Genomic DNA, 27,306 nt, shown 5'->3' with positions numbered 1-27,306 from the left:
CTAGTTTGACAGTTCGAACAGATCGAAATTTGGGGAGCCTGAGGCTTGATAACTGGATGCAATTAGATGTAACTGCAGTCACTCATAGCCCCGAAATGCTTGACATGTGACTTCTGGAATCGAACCCAGTGACAATCATTTTATAGTACCCTTCCGATATTAAGTAAATGGTTGTGGTTGGCTTGACCGGATCCAGATCCATGTTCAGATACCTTAATGGTAGGGGGGGCAGATGTATCTGCCAGAGCAAATGAAAACATGTGCTTGACAGATTCATCCGGTTTTCAGGCTATGCTAAAGTAAGGTGGTGAACATTATAACCGCTAAAGCTTCAGTTATATGTCTGCACACCAACAGCAGCTGTAAATTTTATTTACTACACATTGGAGCTACAGCAATTAAAGAAATGTCATGTGGGAACTGCAAGAACTGTGAGTGGTCAGAATGAACATCGAAAAAAAATGGTCATATTTTCCTCCCAAATCACATCCAGCATAGTCTGAAAATACCAGACAATCACAGAGCTCACCACATATCAGTTATCTGGGGATTTCAAAATCCAATGTAGTTGCTTGAACCACGAGTACAACATACATAAATTTTGCAAGCACATGGCTTTTGGGAAACAATGCTCTCCTGATATTCTCCTTAGGACATATGTGCAAAATGAAGCGCCACCCTAAAAACTTTAGATTGGCTCTGCAATGCAGTTTTTTTTTTCAACTCTGTAATTTGTTTCCATCCAGCACTAGTAATGAAAGCAGGGAGATTGTCCTCAGTCTGAATTGAGCGACTAGTGAGACTACATCCAGCAAAGCCGACTCCTCCGCAAACCCTCTGCCCACAGTGATCCTGAAAGAATGTAAACACAGTTACTGTGGGGAATATAATTCAAGCGCGATGTGACCTAATCATGTGCAATTCATTGTCTAGTCTTGTCGTCTGGGGTTGCAGTGGTGATATCAACAGGTGAAATCTGACGCTGAACACTAAATCAGAGCTACTACATTTAAGCTCTTGTGTCAACCGTAAATCCAGCTTAAACATCAGCATGTTAGTATTGTCATTATGAGCCTTTTAACATGCTTGCATTATAATTCAGTATAGTTTCACAGAGCTGCTAGCATGGCTGTACAGCCTTACCTGTTATAGGTCTACTATTGCCACACAACGTATCATTCCTCCAAGTCAGACAGCCCTGAGGATTTCTGTGCTTCTCTTAATGAATAATGTCTGTGTGTGTGTGTGTGTGTGTGTGTGTGTGTGTGTGTGTGTGTGTGTGTGTGTGGGCTGCTCCTTTTCTCCAGTATGACCAGTTTGACATCTGACTCATGCTGTTACATCCATTGCATCATTCTCAGTTTTTCTGACCACTTGTTCTGCTACAGGAACTGAAAAATCTGCTACTTTGTCATCCACTGCTCATTCTCGACACCTCCTCTGCTTTTGTCTCCCGTGCAGTCCAACAGAAGCAGCAGCTGGAGAAGGAGACAGGCCTGAAGATAGTGGAGGCCGGAGTCAGTGATGTAAGTTATACTCTCTAAAAATACCCATTGTTCAGCTCTCTGTGTGTAAAGAAAAAAAAAAGAAGAAGAGCAAGAGTGGGTGTGCTTGTGATTGTGTGCGTCTTCTGTGCTCGGGCTCATGGGACAGGAATAACTCTGTGATTCCAACTTGTCTTGGCATTCGTATCACACCTGCAGCTTCAGTTGTGCAGCCAAACACTAATCTGCAGCCGCATTGAATTCCAAACACACACATCCTTTTAAGTGCTGCTTTGATTACCGTCCCCTGTCGTATTCATTCCCTTTACATCTCTACTCTCTTAGAAATAAGAGTTCCAAAACAGTTCTTCCTGAGGGGCTGAGGTTCTACCCAGAACCATTTGCTTCTGGAGAGGCCTTTTTTGACCAAAGGTTTTTTTTTAAGGCTAAGGGTTTCATTAACAACCCTTTTCATCTAAAGAACCCTTTTAAGAAGAGTTGTTTGGATGATGATAAAACCCTTACCCCTGATTTCCACCAGGCGCGTCTGCACCATGGCACTTGGGCCAATTCGCGGCCATTCTAGACAATGCTTGTGTTTCCACCAGAAACGCTGTGGCACGTTTCAGATGCTTCCCAGAAGTGGCTCTGCACTCCGCTATGCGCCGAATCTATTTTAGACGGATGCTGCGTCATTTAGCACAGAGTAGGTCGAACGGGTAGGAAGTCAGGCACGGAAAAGGCAGGGAGAATCCAGGTAATTTTCAAAATAAAAGAGCCTGTGCAGACCTGTACAGACAGAAAATAAACTATTTAACTACATAGTCTGCTTATGCATGGTAGAAGCACAAAGAGCAAGGAAAGAGGACTTCATTGACAAAATCAGGGCAAGTAAACATAATCAGACGGGCAAAACGCCCCGCTGCTGAAATGCTACTGAAATGCTGCTGGTGGGAACTGCAGTCGCTCGTATGATGAAACAAAACTGCGGCGCACACACGCAATAACCCTTTGGTGGCTTCTTGTTGGCACCATTAGAAGGTGGAAAGGTTCTCAATAGAATCTACAGGGTGGAAGAGGGCATAAAAGGGTTCTCTGTAGAACCTCTCACATGGAGTTCTGGGTGGAGCGTTTCACCGATGGTTCCAGTTACAACCCTTTATTATATTATAAGATGAACCGAAAAGGGTTCTCCCATGGGGACAACCTGAAGAACCCTTTATGGTTGTAGTTAGCACCTGTATTTCTCAGAGTGTACGAGCTGTTGTCGCCATGGCGAATAAAACACAACAAGACGACAAAAGCCTGATGCATTTGGTGAAACTTGAAGTAAGTGTTGATCATCACCGCAGGGCAACAATAACCAGATTATCTTGAGTGCTGTCACTCTGTCGGAGGGGCCCTGATGCTCCTGTGACATATTCATTGGAAAAAATTAAGAGGAGAGCAGGAGGACACTCAGGATGATCCAGATGAAAGCAGAGTAAATGTGTATTCATTCAACACTGATAAATATTCATATGTATCAGCGGTAAGGATCTAATCAAGCACCCATTGATGCATCATAGCCCTCCATGCTTGCCTGGTAAATGAGTTTCTCTATGGAAATGAGACAGACAGCCTTAGACCCCTGAGCTGCCCTGATCATGAGGCATGCTGGGAGCTAAATGGATGTGGCCTGTGCATCGCAGGACAGTTGCTATTGGCAACAACCGTCACACGCTATATAGACGAGATCATTTTCTCGTGTTATGCTGTCTCCCTTTTGGTGTCACTGCCTTTCTTTGCCCATCTGCCTCCTACTTATATCTTTTTTAGCAGCACATTTTCTCTCATCTTACTCCATATTGTGTCTTTATCACGTTCTTCTCAATTATCTCTGATTTTTTTTTCTTCTTCTTCACTGTGACTTTTGTCCTGTTCTTTGTCTGTGTCTCCTCGCCTCCTTTTCGTTCTTTTATTCCCACTCAGACTGATTCCTGCGCTTAGCCAGCACTGGTACAGGGCTGTGTTTGTCATATTGGGCCTATTTGTAGATAATTAGCTGCAATAATAGCCTCTCTGCAGGAGCCAGGGTGAGGGAGGGATGGATGGGAAGAGGGAGGGAGGAAAGGAAAAAATCTGTCTTCCACCTCATGGGGAGAAAATCTGCGCCAGACTGTGTTTGTAGAAATGCATGTTAAGGAAGCGCGGCATTTACTGTACTACAAATAAAGAGCTGGCAAAGTATAAAACTCGCTCAGAGGGCGTTTTTATTAGCAACAGCTCTAATGTGGATGTGTTGATCTCGCCGGTTTGTATCCAAGAAGTGGAGAGTTGAGGGTAAGTTGGGCAAAATAGTAGCTTTTGACAGGAGAGCCTGTGGAGTGGGCTCTTCAAATACATTAGTTTAAAAGGTGTTAAACCAAAAGCCTGCTTTCAGTAAATTCGCACCAAATTGACCACAGTTATGAGTGAATGCATGCTAGAGGTTGCAGAATGGGTCTCCTGTAGCCTGATTTTAGTGGCAAAAATAGAAATATGCTGGGTAAAATTGCTCAGTGGATCTACAAGAGGCGTAGAGCAGGAAATTAAAGGGACAGTTTACCCCAACATCAAGAATACAGATTTAAAAATACCAGTTGTTTTGGTGTGTGAGATGTCTGCTTTTTTTGTACATTGTCCGTAACTGATAGTTGAAAATGTTAACAATCAAAGATCAGTTAATCCAGTGGTTTTCAAACCTAGGTCCAGGATCAACAGAGGTCCTTTAGAGGGTTGTGGGGGTCTTCAACAAGAGGAGGAACAGAATATTTTAACTTTTGTCATATTTTTTGGAAGTTGCCATGAGTAGATGTACACTCTCTTCTGCATGGTGATGTGGTTGGCAGATGTAGTTCGGTGGAAAAAAAAATTAGTCCCTATGTGAAACTACTCCAGACAAGGTTTGTGGATTATCTTGGGCTGTCAGCAAGGTTATTATAGTTGACTAAAACTAAACTAAAAATTAAAACTAGCTGTGAAAAAAACATCTTAGTTAACTGACATAAAAATAAAAGCTAGACTTTAGAAAAAAATAAGTAACTGAAATGATATTGTGTACATACAAAACTAAATAACAAAATAAAAATATACAGGAAGAGTTTTATTTCCTGTCAATTTGGTCTCATTTCTCAACACAAAAAGCATGAGGAAGAATTGGTGCATATGTTTATTGAGACTGAAATCTCTACGTGACTGTGAGTCAGTTGCTTTTACAAAGTGTTGTGTTTGTAATACTTATTCTGAACTTCTTAAAACTTGCCCCTGGTAAATACATTTTAATAATAATAAAAAACTAAACTAATACAAAAATTCCAAAACTAGAATAACATATATTTGAGAGAAGGCAGTTGATATCTCCAAACTCCCCTCCTCCGTTTTTATTTAAGAGGTGACAAATGACAAAACAGCTTAGGAAGATGTCCAGATAGAGCGAACGTCAATAGCAGTAGATGTGGACGAGGATAAGCAAATGTCAAAGTGGGGGGAAGGAGACATCAATCAATAGGCCGAGCAATATCTACTCCATTATAGATCGCAGGGAAGTCAGCTTCCGAAAGAGAAAAAAACAACAGAAAAATGACTACTTTGTTGTTGTTGTGTTTTTTTTAGATAATGTATGTATGTGTGGGGCATAAGTAATGTATTTTCTGAGTATGGTTCTTATTAGCAGCTGTTTCCCAAGTGGGAGCTGCACTCTTGTGGAAACCCAAAAGGCAAATGGAGGTCCTCCTCTCACAGCAATTCATGACCCCTGTGGATGTGTGAAAAACTGTGAGGAGGAGGAAAAAGAGGTGAAGTGGAAAGAAATTCATGGTGGATGTGGCCTCTTTGCAGGTTTTTGCAGCAACTGTCTGTATTCACAGTGCATTGAATCCATACTGTACATATAAATACATATATCCATGCTTATCACACACTTAGTTGGAAATAAGCCGATCATACCACACCTAAAAAGGCAAAAAGCTCTGTGACTGCGCATCCTTCACCACCGCTTTCCTCTGCTCCCCTCCTTGCATCTTCTTCTGTGCAGGAGGGGGGTTCGGTGAGTCAACTCCCCCTCCCCGTCCTACCAAGCTGGAGACAGCGACCAGGCACCAGGCAAAAGGGTTGCTTTCGCTGGCAGCCATAGACACAGCATGGCTGGTACCAGTGGGGAGTGTATAGAGAGGAGAAGAGAGGGAATAAAAGGGAGGTTCAGAAAGATATTTTTTGAGAAGGGAGGGGTATTCTGGTCAGATGTTGTGTTTTTTTGGAAAGCGATTGCAATGGTTAGTCACAAAGAGATAGACAGAATATTCTGACAATCTTCCTACTGTATGTGAGGCCAAAAGATAGAAATGTAACCAATCTAAAGCTTGGAAATAGTAGCTCCTGTTCTGAAAAATTGAGTTAATGACCTTTAAATCTTACTGAATGCTCCTGAGGTGATATTTAATCTTTAAAAATATTATCTGAGGTTAAATATTTCCCCGCTAATATTGCCCTAATCGAGGTCTTAATGACCAAAAGCTCGGTCAGCTAATAAAGATTCACACTGATATTAGTGTGCAGACGGTTTTCTTTGGATTAAAAATTAAATATTAAAAAATATATAACAGACCTGACCGCTGAAACGACAGATCTCCGCCCAGACAGAAGCTGAAAAAATAATGCCTTATGTCACACAGGCTTCTATGGAAATCTGAAAATGCAAAATCAAATTTTCAAGAGTGAAATTTTCCCCACTCTGCCTGCTTAATTAGAAGTTGCTTTGAACAGTTATGCAGAATGCCAAATGGCCTGTAAAACCTTTTAAACTGCACATCTGTAAAGAACCAACTGTCATGTTTTCCCAGCTTCCCCTTTTTCTTCATGCCAATATTTCTAAATAAACTGCAATGTGGATCTGCAGATTCTCTATTAGATGGTCCCCATGTGATTAAGTTGGTGGTTAAATTGAGATTCATTGACATTTTGACAGCGGTCTCATGTTCGAGATAACTCCGGCATACTGCTTATGTGAAGAGGCACTTATTAAGCACAGAATTCCCTGAGCTGCATGTCAACTGATTATTCAACCACTGAATGTAAATCATATATGGCAGGCAGGGAGTCTCTGCTCTGTGCATGTGTGTATTGTTTGTGTGTGGATGCACAAATGTACAGTATTATTGTCTGTGTGGCTACAGTGTCTGTCCATCATGCACACTGTAATTGGTATTTATAGGGCTTACTTTACTTTTTTTTTTTGCTCTTGACATTTGTCTATGTGTCTCGAAGTCACTAGTCTTCCTTTTTTATTTTTGCACTAGCTACATAGTGGAAGTGGAAGCAGGTAAAATGATCTTGTCATGTGTCAGTCTAGAGGAGCTGTTGGAGACTGCTGCCATCTTATGATGGGGGAAAGCTCACATTATATTTCTAATCAAAGAACTAAGTGCAGAGGCACAGAGGCAAAACTCATCTCAAGAAAAAGGTCACATGTAATGATGACCTCTCCCAATGGATTTAAAGGCTTTCTTTCCAATATCCTGTGCCATAATTAATGCAGGGACACATCCGTTTGAAAATGCTGAGGTCTCCATTTAAAAAAAACTATGGTGCATCAGATTTTTTAGTATTGTTGTAAATATTTTCTCAATTTGAGCAATTGAATTTGTATTATGGAGTTCAAATTAGGCCAGCATTAGGGATGGGCGTTGTTAGGAGGAGGCAAGGTGTTACCATGTGCAGCCTCACTGCTGGATGCTGCTAATTTCTACACATTGGTCCTTTAAGTTTTCTCCAAGCCACCATGAAGTCAGAACTCTCAGTTGTCCAATTCTTTGGTTTATGACTAAACAAGTCCAAAACTAACAACCTTCCCATCATACTCACCTGTACAGTGTGCTATTTCGCGGATGTTAACATGCTAGCACACTTAACTCATGTGGTGAACATAGTACAGATTATACCCGCTAAATCTCAGCATTTTAGCATAGTCATTGTGAGCATGTTAATAATTCTGTTAATTTAAGTGTTAGTGTTTCTCCCTCCTCTGTTTAATATACCCTTGACATTTGATAGAATCTACCTTGGATTAACTTTCCCTTCACTTTATTGTCAGGTGCATTTTTATGTTAAAATACAAGACAATAGAAACTTGAGCCCCCCAAAAAAAATCAAAAACAAAGAACTACATTTGTACAGTCACCCTTAATGCACTCAATAGGGTCCAATAACTTCTGCTTCAGGGATGATCACTTCAAATTTGCATTTTGTTTTGCTAGAACACTTTTTCACATGAATATTTATGTCCACATTTTTTTTTTATTTTTATATTATGCGCATGGTTATCAGGCAATATCAGTGCATTTTGCTTTCCTTTAATCTAACAAAGCCTGAATATTGTAGCATGTACCACTTAACAAACAAATACCATGTGCAGCCATCAGCGAATGCAATTCCTCCGAGCGAATGGGACAAATCATTTCAGAGGGGACTTCAAAGGAAAACCATACTGACCATTTCCTCCCAGAGAGAAGAGAGACAGACACACAGGCTGAAATAAATAAATAACTGTGATAAGAGTTGGACAAATTGATCTTGTAACGGCATGGGTATATGCTTTACTTCAAAACATATTCTCCCATGTTGGTTTTTCAAGCTGTGCCTTTTTTTTAAGAAACGCAAGATGAGAAAAATATATTTTTATGTTAATTTCTCGATCTGTTATTCTCATGTAAGTGTTGATGCAGCTCCTCAGAGGAAATTAGAGTGGCTTGGTTGCACTGCAGGATGTATTTCCAACCCATCATTGTGTTGTATAGTGCGTATATGTGTGTATTTCTATCAGCCAATCAATTCCACATTGGCTCTTGATTGCCTTTTTCCACATTGACAACCTATCCAATCTCTTTCAGACGCTGTAATAAACCCAAACAATGAAAAAATTGTCGCCTATAAAAATTTCAACAGTGAAGGAAGGCCAATCTGGCTGTTTTAAAAGTGGCTAAAATGCCATTACTGTGGCAGATCTGGATGTGAAATGTCATATTGGAGCAGCCCCACTGTGCCTGCAGCCCTGAGTAACACTGCCTCTGTGGAGACTCCAGCTGCCTCCCGCTGATGAAAGACCGTCCAGCAGCTCCGTTTCTCAGCAACCTTTTACCATCACCTGACCTTTGGACTGCAGAAATGCCTTTGATACCATGCCATGCAGTTTGGTATTTGCCTCTCTCTATATCATGACGTGTGCTTTCCCCTGGGTAAGGGTGGACTTGTCTGTTTTTAATGAGTGTCAGAATGTAAAGTGTTTACTCTCCTACCTTTTGCTTCTTTTATGTTCCACCGCCTTTGTTAAAGAGAGGTACGGTTACTGTGTATGGTTGACAGTGGTATTTTTACTCAGCTTGTTGAAGGGCAATTCCTCCGCCTTTTGTAAAGAATTAAATAAGATGCCTTTTTTTTTTCCTGGTGTGTTCATCTCTTCCTGGAAATAAAAGCTCAAGGCCAAGGTGGCCTTGGAGGTGTTATGGAGATTTAGATAAAATTAAAGCAAAATCCACTGATGAAAACTCTTTACACTGTTATAAATCATAAGTCTGTGATGTTCACTGCTTTCAAACAATCTTTCCTCTCCAGTCAGTGATTTCATGCATGTCTCACAGTAACTCAGGGTAGTAAAGTAGTTCAGTGGTTAATGCTGTTGCTTCAAAGCTAGAAGGTTGCCTGTAATGACTATTTTCAGTCCTTATGGCTGTCTGTTTTTGCAATTAATTGCTTGACCAATCAGGCTTTCTCAAGCAAAAATGTCAAACATTTACTGGTTCCATTTTCTTAAATGTAAGCATTTGCTGCTTCTCTTTCTTTAGTTTTACGCTGTTCGTTGGACAAAAGAAGCAATTTGAAGACATCACTTTGGCCTCTGGAAAACTGTATGAGCATTTTCGCTTTTTTTTTGACATTTTATAAAATGATAAATTGATGAATCATCAAAATGAAAATGAAAATAATCGCTAGTTGCAGCCCTGTTAAATCCTCTCATGTTCAAAGCTGGACTCAGAGAATGTCTGGCATATTGACCTTAAATATCAAAGAAAAAAAATGATGAAGATTTTTTTTATTTGTAGTTGTTTCTAATGCCTGCCACCAGGTTGGATTCTCCTTGAATTTGAATGAAATTATCTATGGCATGCAGACCAGGGGAAAAAAAATATTTTCCTTAAGTTACAGGGAATAGTTGGTTAGCTGGTTAAAAGGAAGCATGTGATTTTTATTTAGATACCTTTATTTTTGACATTTCAGGGGCATTGACAATACACAATACACAATACAATATGAAAATTCCTTGTAGCTGCTTTAAAAAAATGCAGCCCATTCTCATTCCTAATTCGTCAAATACCGAGGTTTTGTTGTGCCCCGTTTCATACAAATGGACAAGGTACTTGTTAGCTTTAAACTTAACATAAAGAGTGATAAAGTCTGCATATGGAGGAGGTGGAATGGATGGATGGATCAAACAAACTTTCACTCAGGAGACTGGAGTTCATGTCCCACATGACACCAAAATGTTGCGTTGAATATTGTGCTGAAGACGTGCATCATGGTGGCCTGGTAGCTCAGTTGGTCGAGCCTTCGCTCTCTCCCCCTTTCCTGTCATATCTTCAGCTGTCCTATCACATTAAAGGCATAAAAGCCCCCAAAAATATTTAAAAGACTTGCATCATGACTTGACTTAATGTGCATTCCCGAGGGCCTTGCCTCTTGTCAGCTTCCCTACTCTGCCAGCAGTGTGCGACACCAGCTATTATCCACTAACAGCAACAAACGACTGACATCCACCACAACCCAAGTCTAACTTTACACACCTCAATTATCAGCATGATGCTGGCAAATCTCATTCAGTCTCATGTATGTCATGTTACTGTTTTGGCTGATGCTCATGCTCACTGACTGCACTTCACTTAACAGCCACCGTTGTCATTAAAAACCAGAATTTTCTGAAAACTCCACATAGCACCTTTAACCAAAACTAAAGACTGTATCATGCAAATGAAGGCCTCAAATTATTATTAACTTCCAAGCTACAAATATGTCAAATTAGAAGTTTATATGTGTTACTGTTGGTTTCCAATTAATAAAATTATCTTCCAGTCCCCTTTTGTTTTCTGTGTTACAGCTGAGTGCACAAGTTTAAATCAAAGGCATTAAAATTAAAAAAGAAAATTAAATAGAAATATGCAAAATCAGGTGGAGACAGGCCCAAAACTGGGACCACATGAATAATTTTATTGACAAACTGTTATTTTACACGATTGCTCTCATTAGTCTGCATAAGGAATTAGTTGTTTTTTGATTGCATATTGCAATTATTACAATTCGATACGGGGATACTCTCCATTAACCTTACAAAGCAATAAGTCAGAACAGTGAATTAATAGACTTTGGGTAACTCTATATTTAGTCTGTGTAGGTCGAGACAGCAGTTCTTTCAGTAAAAGCACAGTAACAGCAGGAGATGAGAGACTTTTTGAAGCTGGAGTTGTGATCCGTTCTCAAACTGCAGCAACATGTCCCGTTCTCCTGTTCGGGAGCTGCTTTGCATTTTGGACAGTGGAGGCTCCTGTCAGTGGAGGAATTTAAAATTCTGCCTCTTCTACAGTGGATTTCTCCCTTCATGTTTGTTAAATGTCAGTAGAAAATGGTGGGTCTAGAGAGAGAGAGAGAGAGGGAGAGAGAGGGGGGCCCCTGAGCTTTGACTCTGACATGCTGACACCAAAACCTGATGTTTACTGTTGATGGTTTCAGAAAAGAAAATCTGTTGTTTCTGTTTTAGTCATAGTGGCTGTGCTTTTCACCATATCATGCCATCTTTGGTTTGAGAGGTATCCACAGAAATTTAGTAAGAAAAGCATTAACAGTAATAATTATTAATCCTGACATTCAGAGTACACGGTGTGATTGCAATGAAATAAAAGTAACATTTTCCACATTAAATGGTGTGGCTCACACACGGCTCTGGATCTGTCGGAGATTTAACTCAGCCATTTCGATTATTCAACAAAATACTTCCACGACTCTCAAAGCAGTCTTAATAGCTCCAATGACATCCTTGTGGGTGCACGCTGACCTGCTTGGCATATTTTAAGAAGAAATAATGACACTCTCGATTGCAGCTTGAGACTGACTGGACACCCCGCTGCTTCCCCTCCGTCCTCACCACAGTAGATTTCCTATGTGGTGTTTTTTGAACTCAGCTACCCCGAGTTTAGGACAGATTATGAGTTCTATACTGCTGTTAAATTCTTGCAGTACCTAATAGTTTCCTAATGGAGCTGACTACAGCTTTCAAAATGTTATAAATACTATAATAATGAAAAATAAAACTTATAAGATAGGTGAATATAGATAGGAATATGTCATAATTATTCTTTTTGAAATAATGGTGTGATCCAAACATGCTAACTTGCTACATTTTCCTCAGACATATTTGCAAAGAAAAACCTAATACGACCAAAATTACAATATATTAACTTTCTATCCACCGAAAAATTAACTTCTTTGGCTTCCACTATTTCTGACAATATCAGCAAGCATGTCACAACTTTTGAACTCGGAGCTTTAAGAAAAATTCCACTTTGGAGGTTGTGAATACCACAAAAGGGGCGTATTGATATGGACTCCTCTCATGAACATGGTAAACACTAACTGCTAACTGATGGCTGAGATTATAATAATTATCATTATCATCATCGTTTTTAAAGCACAAGGTAAATCATGCACAGGTATGACGCCGTTTCATTGTCTGAGCAAAAACTCTGGATGTTCATGGTAATGTGTCGACTGTTGTGTGTCTGGCAGCAGCAGCAGCAGCAGTAGGTTTGAGGGCTGGGTGCCTGGGGGAGGCTGAGGGTGGGGGGGGGGACCTGGGGTGTCCACAGCTGGATAGCATGGCAGAGGTTTTAAATGTCAGCGTTGAAGGGGGATGTGGCTGCCATTTGGCCTGACAAGCTGCATGCCAAGGGACTGGCAGCAGGATGCAGGGGCAGGGTGCTCCCGGTCCCGGCCACAGAGCTCTCACCTTCTGCCATTTATCATGCGGCTACTTGCCTAGCGCATCTGGCACCTTAGCACTGACAGCAGCAGGAAAAGCCGTTGCTGCAGGCTAAGCAGTGGCCCATGGTAATCTTTTTAACATCACAACAAAATTAGGGCAGTAGCATTTGTTTGAAAAATAAATTCACTCCAGAGTATTTTATAATTTAGTTGTTGGAAATGCAGGTGTATTTTGGGTTTTGAGTTGTTTAGAGTTGAGCTGTCACCATCATGATGTATAAATTAGTCATAGCTGTCTTTTTAGCAAACACAACATTTTGGGTTTGTGGTTGATGCGAGGCAGTAGATTAATTATTGCTCAGTGAGCGCACAATACGGAAACCACTTTGCTCTCAGTAAATTAAATGTAATCAACTGTCATATCATCTTTTATTGACTTTAATTGGCTGTAATTGTGAATCCTGCTGTAACTGCTAGTTACTTTCTGCATGGCAAGGTCAACTAAATTGCTTGATGAGCCGTTATGGTCTTTTATATGATGACCTTGACTTGGGAGGGTGTATGAATCTCTTCCATTTGTGGTGATATAGCATGAAATGAAACTAGACCACTCTGCTTAAGTGGCTTTACAACATCTACTGGTTGTGTTCACTGTTTTAAAATACTTTGCTGTAATGGCCTGGCAATATTAGTCATGGCAAAAGGTATTTAAATGATAGATATTCTGTATAATTAGACCTTAAAACAACACAAAGCTATAAAATTTCAATTAGAGCTACTATGGTTAAAAAATCATGTGAGTATTTTGACAGTTATTGTGATGATGATGAAACATTTGTTGGGGTTTGTACCAAACAAACATGCTCTCTTAAATCTGGAGAACAAGATTCAAAGGCCAGGACATCTTTGCAGCTCTACAATACTTCACTGTAATGCTGATTTGCCACACAGTTTCCTTACAAAAATAATTGCAGTTTCTGTAATTTGAATATTGCACTTAACCATACTGTGATTTTGATAATATTTCGATTAATCGTGCAACCCTAATTTCAACTGAAATGGCTACCAATCAAATCCCCCTGATATTTTCTCAAAATAGGTGTTTAAATGTTAATTGTGTATAAATAGGCCATTTTTAATGTGTTATACAAATTAATAAATACTCATCTATTCACATATTTCTCTACTTTCATAATCATGTATCTCCAAAATGTCAACATTTCAGTGCTAAGAAAAACAGCTGTGTTTTCAGCTTTGTGACATTGCATTTTTCACTAATCCAGTAGGTTTAAATTTGTTTATTTAGCTTAAGAAGTAAGGGGGGATTTACTCCGTAATCCCTCAGTTTTCCTGAAAAATTAAATATACCTAAATTTTGAGATTCGTGGTTTTCTCTGGAGCAACAATATATTGAATTTAAATCAAAACTTTGGTGTAAACTTGCAGGAATTCAACCTGTGATTTTTCATTCATACCTGGATCTGCACCTGCTACTTAATTAAGTCTAATAAACATTAATCTGACAGAATTCAATAACTGAGTCTAATTAGGCCCTTTAGCCATGAGCTTGAGACATTTCTTTAAAGTGTTTGCTGTAATATATGTTGTCTTTCATCCTAATACATGATGCAATCATTGCAAACGTGGCGTACATGTGAAGGTAAAAAGCAGTGGCAGAGATCAGACGCTGATAGTGTGCTGTGAACTGGAGAAGCATCCTGCTGTGATGGGATTTTTGCTTTACATATCACAGTCGTGTCCGTGTGTACATGGTTACCAACATGCCTATTTACATTCACAAACATGCTCATCATGTCTGGCATTGGTGGCGAATGCACTGATGCAGCACCTGATGCAGCGCAGGTGGATATCTGTATAAAAATAGGATTTTCTGCTCACTTCTGCGACAGGAGCTTCTACAAGTGCATCGAGACTGAATCATACACTCTTTAAGCCCAGGCATGACGGCCAGCACACAGTCACATGTATGTAGTTTCAAAACAATGTGAATTTTAATAAATAATCTTCAGAAGTGTTAATATAATGAACAAGTGCACAAAGGCAAATAATAGAACAGCTAGATCAGTCTGGTAAGTTCAGAAAATCACATCACTTTATTCGACATAAAATTAAGTAGCTTTTATGACAATCCAGTAAACATTTAAGAAATTTTTCAAGAAAAAATTTCAAAAATTTGCTGATTCCAGCCTCGAAAATGTGCGGACCCGTGCTTTATACCACTTAAAATTAAATATTAAAGGATTAACGATGGGGATGGGAGAAAAAAAATCATGATTCTGTCGTGAATCTTTTTTTTTATGGTTCCCGGATAAATGTTTTATTGCTGAATCAGTTTTTACATATATATATAAATAACTAGCACTGAGTCCCATTAATGCACTCTTTTATTTGATGTCTTACTCTTAGATGAGATAAAGTAGTGTGATTAGCAGAAACAGCTAAAGTTTACTTTAAAAAGTATTTCATTTATTACTTTAATAAGCAGTATAGCAATATTGTCACTGAAATAAAACTCAAAGACTGATCAACATGTGATGTGCATTGTTTTGAGAAATATAAATCATCATATACAGACTCTGGAAGTGTATGATTGTACGACTGAAGTATCTGATTGAACTGTTTAAAAAAAAAGCAAACAAATTGGAATATCAAATCAAAAAAAGTATTGATTCAGGAGATAAGCCCTAGTTACCAAATGTCTTGTGACATTTAAGAGACCAAATAGTACCAGGTGATACAGACAAAATCAAATAATATGATAGTTTTGACCAAATACCTTTCAAAAAATATTAATTTAATGACATTTTTGATAATCATCAGTAATGTGGCTGTAATGTAAGATATCTAGTCTCATATCACAATATTGATATAATTTTGATATACTGCCCGGCCCCACTTGATTTGTCTCATACGTAACTGTTCTCACAATTTCATCCAACCTATGTGTATACATTTTCTCTAGAATATGCACAAATGAATCAACAAACTAAAAATCTCCCACTCAAAATGTGTCATTTTCCATACGGTAGCTTCATCAACATAAAGAACTAATAGAAGAAATTACATTTCATTGTTGGAAACAACAAAAGGCAAACGGATCTCAGCAATCCAGGTCCATGAACACATGCAATCACATTCATTACATTATTCTCTTTGAAGAAGGAGGGGAAAAAAGACATTATCACAGCTTCACAAAAAGCTATACAGTGTAATTATGTTTGTGGGTGAAAATAGGCTAGATTGATTATATGTATTTACAATAATGAGCCGTCAATGTATTATTATGTTACAGAGCCATCAAAATCTTGACATAAATCATAATTAATTCTGCCTTCAGAATTTCTGATCAGCCATACTTTGTATTGTTGTCAGAGGTTGCAGTGTGAAGTGATGGGAGATGTGAGTGGCGAACAGGCAGCTGATACCGTACTACAGCTGTGGCAGCGCTCTCATTAGGGATTCACAGGGGTTTCTTTCGACGAGCAGCACTGCTTGGTTTGGCTCAGGGGCAGACTACTCTTATAAATCTGCTGGAGCTGCGAGACAGACAGACAGCGAGGCAGGCGGGCAGGCTGCGGCGCTGGGCAGGCGGAGTGTCAGCGCCGTTCGTGCAGAGGATTGTTTTGCAGTGCGAGGGCCCCTGACTCTCCCTCAGCTGATTGGTGTGGCTTCATTAGCATGGGCTGCGGCTCCTCCGATTTGCAGTAATTAAAGAGAGAAATCAGAGCGCTTGCCTCCAGTCCAGACACAGCCAGTGCCTGTCAAGTGAGATCGCTGTGGAACAGATCTAGCGTTCCTGGCCGCCTGCCACTCCACAATCCCCCCTTCTCGTCCCTATAGTGAGAGTCTGGAGGAGAGGTATGGGGTGCTGGCGTCTGTGCCAAGTTACCCCCTAAGTAACCCCCGGGGTTACACAGGCACACACGCCTCTCCCCGTGGGCGCACGCTGGGCCGGCGTTGTCATGGTGATAACAGGGGAAAATGTTTAATGAAGACACTGATGAGAATTTATGAGGCTGTGGCAGTGTGCATTTACAGGGATGCGACCCTTAGCCTATCACGCACTGCCTCCTGTGGTTCTACATCTATATCTTCACTTACACAAGCTGGAGCTGATCATTGGGGCATATGCTCAGGCAGGCGGCCTCAGTATGCTGAAAGTCCAGCAACACTCAGGTACAGTTGGTGACACGTGGCGTTGGATGTCCAATAAAGTTAATCCAGTGTGATCAGAAATATATATTGTTTTCATTTAGTCTAAACTGGAAGAATCAGCATCACCTAATCTCTTGAGAGGGATTCTTATTGGGGTAATTTAAATATAAATTGTATTAGGGAGGCTTTATATTACAGACAAAATTAAATTTGGTGTTTTCATACAGGCAAATTGGTGGAAATTTGACCATAAAAAAGCACTGATTACCTAATGTGGATCACCAGCCATCAATACACCCTCTACTGTAACGGACCAGTGGAGCCATTTGATTGGTTCTTTAGGGTTCTTGTTCCCAGTTGTTTTGATTACCTTTCAGGTTGTGTCTTGCAAGCTCCCATATCTGCCATGGACACCATTAAACAAAGAGGCCAGGGAATACGCTGGCATTTGCTAGAGATGCCACATCTAACAGCAGTTCAACAGCCCTTGGGAACCTGCCAAATTCAATTCATTTTAAGTACACTGCTGACCTTAGTTTGGACACAAATGGAAGACCATCTGGATCGTGAGGTGCTTTGGACTGTACTCTAGCAGACACAACATAAAGGGCCACGGGTGCATAGGTTTTTATCTAGTCTAATGGCAGGTTCTTACCCAAAGGTCAGTTTCCGAACCAAAGCGAGGAGTTCATTGGACAGCAGCCCAAGACCACCACTTCGAGTGGGACAAGAGAGCCATTGTTTGGTGCCCACTAGAGTTCGGCGAGTCCGGCATTCACACCAACCCAAACGAACCACACCAAATGGGTAAATGCTCCAGGGTTCGATTCAGCTAGACTAAACAAGGCTGCTGTGAAGCCTTACTAACGGTATGTTCAGACTACCAGCGACAAAGCCTCAGGCAGCAAGTGATTTTCAAAGGAAGCCGGAGACATGAAGCCAAAAATTGATGACTGACACTTGTCGCTGCATGTCAGGTGTGAGACAATGCATATAAAAAAAAAAAAAGTTGAGGTCAGCTCAGCTTGTTTCGCCATTTCCATATCCCGTCTCCCCACAATTCCTGTGCCGTGCAAACAATGGAAGAAAAACTTATTTCTGCCATTGGCCAGTTTCCAGTTTTATTTTTCCCCCACTGTTTACACAAGCGACTCAGCAACAATGTTGGTGGCCATTTGTATCTGGCCATTTTCTAGCTGTCTCGCTGATAATGTGAACATATTAGGTCCTGACCATTTAAGGAATTAATTTGTACCCGTAATTCAGCCTGAACTTAAGTTACATTTCTTTAGGGATCAGACAACACAACATAAATGTCTTTCAACATTTATGGTCACCGTGTCAGCTTAGGTGATCATGGTTCCTGAAGCTCTTGGTCATGGTTCCTGAAACTCTTGCCATGACTTGGCCCAGACATATGTCAAGCTTTACATAACTTGTGGTTTTTGATGACCTGAATGCAAAAGGGACTGGAGAAAATGGGCCATGGACAGACTTCCAGGCTTGGGAATATCAACAACTATGGTGCCCAAAGCATCTTGAAGCATGTTGAAGACGGCAAAAGAATTTTCCACACGGCTGGAATTGTTTCCCTTCTGTTTTTGACATACTACATAGAGTAAAATGACAAGTTGTCTTGTCCAATTGTCATGTTTCTTGAATTGAGCCGGTATCAGGCAGATGTCCTATAGTCTAATCCCGGTATTACTGAAATCAGTTAAGGTGGAACACTGAATCAGCTGCCTGGAGGGTGCACTGGAAAAAGCAGTCATCGAACACAATAAAGACCTGAGTTCAATCCCCTGTAGCAGTGCTTCTACATTTTGCTGAGATTGTGGTGGAACTTAAATTCAGCACTACCGAGAAATACTGTTTCAGAGTCTTTGAGATGGTACGTGGACCCAGGTGTGGAGAGGACACATCCTGCTGAACCCATGAAGTTATTCTGTGCTCTCCTCTGAACACTTCTTTGTCCCTTTACTGTCAGTCTCAGTATCAGAGTCTCCCAGCCCACTAAGTCTCTTGTGACTGGGGTTTCAATTATGAATGCTACCTTTGACTACCTCTGTTATTCCGCGGCAGCCCACATATCCCTGCCTGCCACCACTCATGTGTGACTTGATGTATTGTCTCACTGTTTTCCCCCCTTTCAAAATTAATTGCAGTTTTATCTCTCCTGAAGATAAAAAAAAAGCCTGCCGAGAACATAATAGTCTAAAAGTAGTGTGGATTCTATTCAAACAAAACAATTAAAACCTTGGTGTTTTCCTTGCTGTTTTTGACTGTGGAAGTGTTGGATGAGATTTTTTGTGCCAGTTCTTCTTTTATCTTTTCACTCAATAGAATGAAGCATTACCTTCAATTACCTTTCGTGATTGGGTTGTGTTTTAGCAAACTCAGATCACATTCTGGACCTGACCATTGTATTTGTTGCCTAATGACTTTTCACCTCCAATATCGTAATATCCCTCATCTAAAACTAATTACATCTGGAAAATAATTCTTGTCATTGTGATTAATTTAAATCTGAGGGTAATTTGCTCTGGCTCACACTGCAGTGCAAACATCTTCACTGATACAGAGTTGATTTTGCTTTAATTTTTAGGTGTGAGCACCATTTGCTAACTTAGTTTAATTAATTTTGGCTGGCATTTTAGCAAACATGAACATTATCCTTGTCAGGCATATTGCTATTGTCAACAAAGCTGCAGGTACAAAGGATCATTACTGTCAACTAAAACCAGTAGGGAATTAAGGCTGCACCCTAAACAAACGAAGGAAAAAGTCAGTTCAGCTCAACTTTCACAAACATAGCTGACAGCTTGGTCTTGTCTAGAATTAACTAATCTTAAAGGTTCATTGGGTTTTTAGAAAATTCTTCTGATTAATGACACTGTGGCCAGTAAATGAACTGCAGTCAGGGTCTTGTTGCTAACTATGCTAACTTTCTGTCTGGGACGTGTAGCTGTAGCCAAAGTCCTTTAGGACAATATCATGTGTATACAACCATCCAAGACTACTTTTGAAGGCTTCTTATTTTCAGAGTCAACAGAAGACAGAATTTTCCAATAAACAGCTTAATTAGCTAGCTAGAGCTCATAAAGTTTGCTAGCAGAGAGACAGTTGTCATTTCAGCTGCTAAATTTATGGCCACTGGCTAGATATGAGAAACTGCTTCTGTCTACCTCTGTCTGAAATCAAAGACCCGTTGTTTCAGATCTGCTAAGAATTTGAAGTAGTAAATCTGCCACCGTTCTTATAAATTGTTCTGCTTGAAAATGGAATGTGTTTCAGGTGTTGTATGAGAGAATAGTAAATTGTGCAGAGAGATGCTTCACCTTTGACCGCTTATCACCATCTGATACCTTGATATACTTACAATAACGCTACTCAATCTCACTACTCATACCTAAACATAACCAACCCAACCAACAGCAGCCAATCAGAGGCTGCAGCAGGCCTTGCCAAGAATAGTAGTGGGATCCATAATAAGGCATCTGATACAGATTTGTCAATATTTTTTGCTTGTTCATTGCTTAAATATATACAACTACATCGTAAATCATCAGTAAAACTATAGTACAGACTACATGTAAAGCGATTAAATGAGCACTAAATATGTCTCACTTTGTTGTCATCCTCGTAGATTACAACGTTTTCTATCATTTTACAGATATGGTGTGATTTTTTTTACTCCAGGCTATGACGCCACAACACTGTTTCTTTTTGAAGTGCACATTGTTGTGCATGTGTGTGGGTTTGCCTCTCTGCTTTAAATACAGTCAAGATGACAGGCATAACATTTACCTTGATGTTTACTGCTTTGAACTACTTGGCATGGGCAATGCCTGGGCTGGGAATCACATAAGAAAGAGGCCTATTTGAACAAGCTCATCTGGGGAAAATACCAGAATGACATGGCTGACACACACACAGGCTTTGAATGGTTCCTCTCTGAGCAAGTGATGAGCATGAGACACAGCAATTCAAATGTTTCAAGTAAAACCCAGAAATGGGACCTTTTTGTGTCTTTGAACATCATCCATTAGGAAACATGGTGTTTCTCTCTCACACACACACACTCACGGAGACACAATGCATTTAAGACATTCACCTCACTGTCAAGGGTCTGCACCTTAAGTGATGTTTAAAAGGGAGTTTAGATGGGAGAGGAAAGTGTCACCTTTTCTATTTGATCTCAGCGTAAGTGCAAAATCAAACTGCAGTGTACCAACTGACAATATCTTTAAAATGACACTGTGAATCCAAATAGACAGACTTTCAAGCCAAACTTTGGCTTCTGCCTGCACGAGTGCTTCGTTTCATTATAAATGTTAAAGATAAGCATGGAAATAGGACATTTAAAAAGAGTAAAAACCCAGATTAGTCTAGATCTTTTCCTCTCGCGCACATCTTGTAATATCATCTCAGCAATAACAATAACAGCTGGTGGATCTGATAAAAAAAAAAACACCCAGAACACCCAAATGTGTTTTGTTTTGCATACATTTCTCCCTGCATTACAGTTCGAAGCTAATCCTCCAACACCTTCCCAAATGGAGCTGCAGCAACAGTCTTGCTCAGATATTATTATGAATAATTTATTGCACCCCATTTCAAAGAGCCGAGCAGAAATCCCAACTATTTTTGGTGTAACGGTATCACACGTTAGTTAAGTCTGCAGGTACACATTGCAGCTGTTGGTTTCTTGTGCAGCACCGTGGTGTGTGCAGCAGTGTAAATGGCATTAGCCTCTCACTGATATCATTACAGTATGATTGGTATGTGGACCACAGGCTCAGCGTGCTTCTGGGCTGGTGTTCTCTGCTGTTTGCTCAGATATATTACAATTTCTGTTCTCTCCGTGTCCATGTGAAGGTGTCATTGCAGGTATACACACTCAGATACATGTATTAAATGTGTACGTGCATTTGGATGTGTATTTTTCAGGCCTGGAATTCAGTCATTTTTAGGGTAGGACCACTTTGGCCTTTGATAAATATAAATTTATTGCAGCATCATGGCCAAAACATAGGGCACCAGGGCCTAAAGCGGTGATACAATAACAATAAGTAATAATAATAGATAATTACATTGTACAAAGACAAAACAGTATAAGTACAATTAGCTGATAATTAGACTGATCAACCACATTTAGTTTTAAATATATTAATCTGCTACTTTCTCAAGTTCTCATGAAAAAGCTAGCGGAGCACTAGTGGTTACGTTTCCTGTAAAACAGGCAGATAGAGAAAGACTTGTTGCAGACAGTGATTGGTGTTCACACTAGCCAATGGCACTGTGCATTACGCTTCTGCTGCCCACAATGCAGCCAAATTCTATGGATGTAATGCTAGGAGGGAGGAAGGTCCTACTAGCTGACCCTTCAGCCAGACCAGGACCAAAACAGCCTCTGAGACCAGTGTAGGCCAGTTTGACAACAGGGAATAGGCCACAGAATCAAAGTTTTCTCAGTGGGTTTAGCTCCTAGCACCCTGAGGCTGAGACACAGCCAACTGAGCTAACAGCACTTAGTTTTATCAACAATTAAATCTATTTTTCTATCAAAAAACTCTGTAAATGACTTTGGTACTGTACACCCTGTGTCTCAGAGGCCCTGGTGACTGGTCTTGTTCACTGGGAGGCTGCTGAGCGCGGTTCTGTTGCCCACTAAAGGCATCTAACAGCTAGCTTAGCAACAAGTAAGCTAAAGCCATCTGTCCATCAGGGACAACTGTAATTAAATCACCCAGAATTGAAGCTGAGCAGCCGGAGGATGTGAGAGGGGAAACCAGAAAATATTTTCTCCATAAAATAGTATCCGGTTTTACCCAAATCAGTGAATAAAGTTAAACTGCAGTCTGCTTCAGTGAATGAATGTATTCTCTTTCCATGCTCCGCTGCGTCATAAACGAGAAAGCATTTATCTGAACGCAAATTTAGGGTGCACCCACGGGTGCGGGATGAGTCATCAACAGTTTGAAATCATTTTTCAGGAATAGAAACACTCTGAAACACTATTAAAAATATGCAAGAATACATAGAAAACAACTTTCTTGTCATTGTTGGGCCAGATACCGGCACATAGGTGATGTATAGCTCAACACGTGATTAAAAACACTTTGATTTTTACTTCATGGGAACTTTGGCACAATGGCCAGGTCAAAACTGGCTGTGTGGGTAGTTAATTTCAGAAGGAGCATTATGGTCACACTCCGGGGCATCACAGCAACAGCTGTTTGGCTGTGGTATAGTTCCTGCCCTGTATTTTGCAAGAAAAGACCTGCTAACACCTGTGCATGTATATTCAGATTGCACACACTGGGACAGGCATGTAAATATGTTCAAAATTGTGCAGCCTGTAGGTGCAAACAAGTTATTGTCTCTTCATCCCTTTTCTCAGCTCACATGCACGAGCATCAGTGGATGTCTCTGCTCTGCCATCTCAGGTGGTGCACTTGATCGTGACATTTGTTTAACATTCCTCTCTCCCCCCCGTCTCTCAACGACACGGCGAAGTGCAGCATACCTCTTTCTCCCGTTGTTTAAACACGCTCGCCGCTTTTCCATCTTTTTTTATTAGAAATGTGAAGTGTGTCATGGAGGCAAACACTGGAGAGCAGCGCAAGAGAGGAGGACAGATAAGCCTTGCAGGACTCACAGCGACTGTTCGAACACGTGTTACCCCGAGGAAGTACTTACCAGAGGAACACACAGGCGTGACAGCATCCACAAATATCGCCAGTGACCATAAGAGTGACTCCACTGTGTTCCTGAATTTGACTGCTTGTCCTGTAGAGAGTTTTTTTTTGTGTGTGTGTGTGAGAATGAATCGATGCACGTCAAACCTCCCTGGTGTGATAACCATTAGCACTGGCCTCGCCGGGGGATGTGACATGAGTTGTGAAACCGTACTGTGTAGTGCGTAGTGGCGGCTGAAACGTGTGAAAATGTGCCCATTTAGGCAGAGTTCAAGTAAAGGAAAAACAACAGGTGACAAAGTCAGGTTTTCTGTCAAAAAGAGGAGCAGGTAGACATTTTCTTTTCCCCTCCATCCACTGCAGCAGTGTCAAGGGAATACCCCTGGTGTGGATTTAGATAGGCCTGACAGGTGGATGACCGGGGTATCACGTACGAAAAAGAGTGAACAGGGCTCTCTTCCAGTTCACCAGACAACAGCACAGATATGAACGTATGCTTGACTTAATGTGGGGACTGATTTTCTGGGGATTAGCCACTGTTTCTTTCTTTCTTTCCAGTAATAAAACCACTCACTGGCAGTCATGATAAAAGTCTCCCACCATGCATTACTCTTGCATTTGCTTGCATTCGTGCAACAGCGAGCACTGTGGACGATTCTGTCTTGTATTCAAACTGCAAGATAAAAATTTCCCTCTCTGACAACGACCATTTCTGTACCCTCTAGCAGGCGAAAAACTGAATTTAGATTCTGAATAATTCCTGATAAATGAGGATGCCAGTGTGCAAAAAGCATGACATGAAAAGTGCCACTCGGAACAAATTTTGTTCCTGCTAGTCTTTTTTTTTTTTTAAACAGAAGCAGCATAAAATAACAAAATCCGTGGATAATTTCAGTTTCGCAGCAGCATCATGCACAAGGTCTGGTGTTTTAAGAGTTGTGGGAGATGCTTAAAAAAATGTTGAGTCAGTTTGCCTCAGATTTCGTCCCCGCCTGGTTGGCTCTGCTTTTTTATGAAGGTGGTGGGGTGGCGTCCGATGCATCCACGGAACCCAGGCTGGACAGCGAGCTCGTTTTTGTTCTCCCCTTCACATTGCCAACTCCAGCTGTCACACAGAGGGACAATAGAGGAGAGGAGGGGGTGCTCTCTGAATGGAAAAAATAAACTGGAGAGAGCCCCCCGTCACACAGCTACACCCCCCACCCTCCAACTCCCCCCTCAAGACTCGTCATCTGCATTTGACAGGACCCCCGTTCTCCTCCCGTTCACCGCCCCTTTTCTTTTTCTTTCTCCTTTTCTCTCCCTGTGCTCTCCATAATCCCCCTTTCTCCCTCTCTCCCTGCTAAGTGCAGCTGTTGCTCTCCATTGGATCTTTTTTTTTACACTCTGATTGCTAATTAGGATAGCTTTTTGGTGAGTTTTATCTTTAAAACTTGTTAAACTTGCAATTTTCCTCCTTTTTTTCTCATTATTCCGGCAAGGTCTTGGAGGGAAGCGGAGAAAAGACCAATTATGCACAATTTACTTGCATTTTTCAGCCTGCACCCAGTGTCCCATGCAGCATTCATATAGTTTACAACTAACTGTACTGTGTGGTAGCCTCTTATTATAGTGCTCACTTCAGCTTTGAATGCAAAAAGCTCTACTTTGAAGAATAGACTGCCCCATCTCCCTTATTCTGCTCACATAACTGAATCCCTGGGAGAGGGAGCAGGAGGAAAAGGAGAGCCTGAGAAAACAGCAATTCACACACCGAACACAGAGACCCCTAGTAGCTCAACAAATGAGTGTCTAGCCCTGTGTCCATTCATATCGCCCCTCGGTCCGCAAGCCTATTAGCCAGGCATCGCTCCTTGAACATTCACTGTCGACAACATGTGGAGGCATCGCTATAGCAACCAGTGGATATGACATGTGCAATGGACGGGGACTCCTGAGCTGCTGAATATAAGGAGGGGCTCAGCCTTAACTAAATGATCGCAAAAAACCCAACCCCGCCACCTCCCCGGCTCTTTTCATTGGCACAGAGACGCTGAAAGGACTCACTAGTGGGGCTTCTGCACATTCTTCCGAGGCTCGGAAAATCAGGCGGGCATATCCCACATTCTTCTTCTTCTTCTCCCCTTTTCTTATTCTCTCCGACTCTCCCTCTTCTTTCTTTTTTTTCTCCCCTTCTTTTTCTTCATCTCCGTGTTGAAGCCGCGCTCTTTTGTTGGCGCTGTGGGGACGCATGGGACCCTCACAGGCAGGGGAACTTTTTGGAGAAGAGTGGGCGGCCGGGACGCACAGACAGACGCTTCTTGGAGCTGCGGCGGGCGTCAGTGGTTAAGCATGCTCTCTGGAATACAGGACACAGCAGCAGCAGCAGCAGCAGCAACATCCCGAGTTTACTGCGAAATGTGCGCTCTGCCCCGACACATGGATTTAGGTAATTATCTCCTGACTTGTGTCCTTTTTTTTTTTTTTTTGGCGTGATCGATGTGTAAGTTTTAATGCGTCAAATGCGTAAAAGGCGCCTTCAAGGAGCGGCTTTGAAAACTTGTCACCAACACCACCTTAAAAGCTGGGTTTGCTTCTGATGTGAATGAAAATGATTTTAGTGTGTTGCAGAATATTTTAGCAGCGTTTCGTTTTGTTTCATCCTGTCTGCTGCGTATCGCGTCTCCAAAAGCTTTATGGCATAAAATGAGATCGAGCATCGGGGAAAATATGCATGCAAATATAGTCAGTCATCGAAACATTCCTATTAAAACTGGACCCTGAGCCACTCTGGTTTGCTGTGAGCACATCTGGCTGCAGGGGACAAAGTTTGTGTGCAGGTTCATCCTGCCTGCATGGTGCTGCCCGGCAGCAGCTTCAACTCAGAAAGCTGCTAAATCCGCTCTGTGTTTGCATAAATTATTCTCTTTTATGATTGTGGTTAGTAGAAAAATAAACGCCATTATCTTTATCTAATTTAAATCTAATGCAGCCGAGATCTTATTATTCTAGTCTTAGATTTATTTCCAAAAATCTAAAGTAGGCTTGTTTAGAAATGAAAAAGGCTGCAGTTTCTCTAGGTTAATATGAGTCTTTCCATAAAAAATGCCTTATTTCTTAAATTAATAATTAATAATTTTTAAGGTTTAATTCTGTATGAGAAATAGGCCAAACAATTTTCACTAATACTGCATTTATAAAAAAAAAATTAAACAGTTTTAGCAAATTCTTGGTGTTGCTAGTGTTTCCTTGCATCTATGAAAAATACATGCATTTTGCATCTCATGTAATTTTTTTTTTTTTTTAATCGCAGGTCCATCCGTCACATTTTATTGCACAGAAACTACTTTAAATGCAGCTGATTTCAGCCTCTTAAATCTTAAATTGTAGCTGGAGCTTAAAAAAAACTACCTTGGTTTGTCAGTTGTGTGTTTGGGAGGATTTTCCTCTTGTACTTCTTCTTAAAGGTATTGTGAAGTGAGTGAATGGCTATCCAGCCGCCCCAACAACTCCTCTCTGCCTGACCTTTCCTCTATCATTTGAATAATCCAGAGCACCGAAATCCATCTGCCCCTTGTCTCCTCTCAGATTGGCTAATTCACCAGACAGAGGCAATGTGAATAGAGAGAAACAGAAGAGGAAAAGTCTGTTAGAGAGGAGTAACTGCACTGAGTTTGGATCCTATACAAATAGCAGTGTTAAACATGATTTTAAAAAATCAAGAAAAATAATTTGAGGTTTAAAGGGTGAATTTTGATTGGAAATATATTTCGTGGAGGAAAAAATGTTAGTTGTATTACACGTTCTTTTTAAATAGAAATGTAAAATCAGATCAGAAATATTTTTGCAAGTTTATATTATCTTATTAATTAGTCTAGTTTATTGACAATTAAATTTTCATACATTGATATTTAGCCATTCAAATG

General features: G+C 40.7%; 1 protein-coding gene across 1 annotated transcript in view; it reads left to right on the top strand.

Annotated features, from left to right (window-relative positions):
- ptprn2 (protein tyrosine phosphatase receptor type N2) overlaps positions 1-27,306 on the top strand; it is a 183,741-nt gene that overhangs the window by 108,354 nt on the left and 48,081 nt on the right. The window contains exon 11 of the mRNA XM_084746815.1: positions 1,462-1,526. Coding sequence (XP_084602941.1) covers positions 1,462-1,526 — 65 coding nt within the window. The remainder of the gene's footprint in view (positions 1-1,461; positions 1,527-27,306) is intronic.

This window comes from Lutjanus erythropterus, chromosome 21 (genome assembly GCF_056507025.1).
Source record: "Lutjanus erythropterus isolate fLutEry1 chromosome 21, fLutEry1.hap2, whole genome shotgun sequence".
NCBI classification, from domain to species: domain Eukaryota; kingdom Metazoa; phylum Chordata; class Actinopteri; order Lutjaniformes; family Lutjanidae; genus Lutjanus; species Lutjanus erythropterus.
This window is presented reverse-complemented; position numbering and strand designations above follow the sequence as displayed.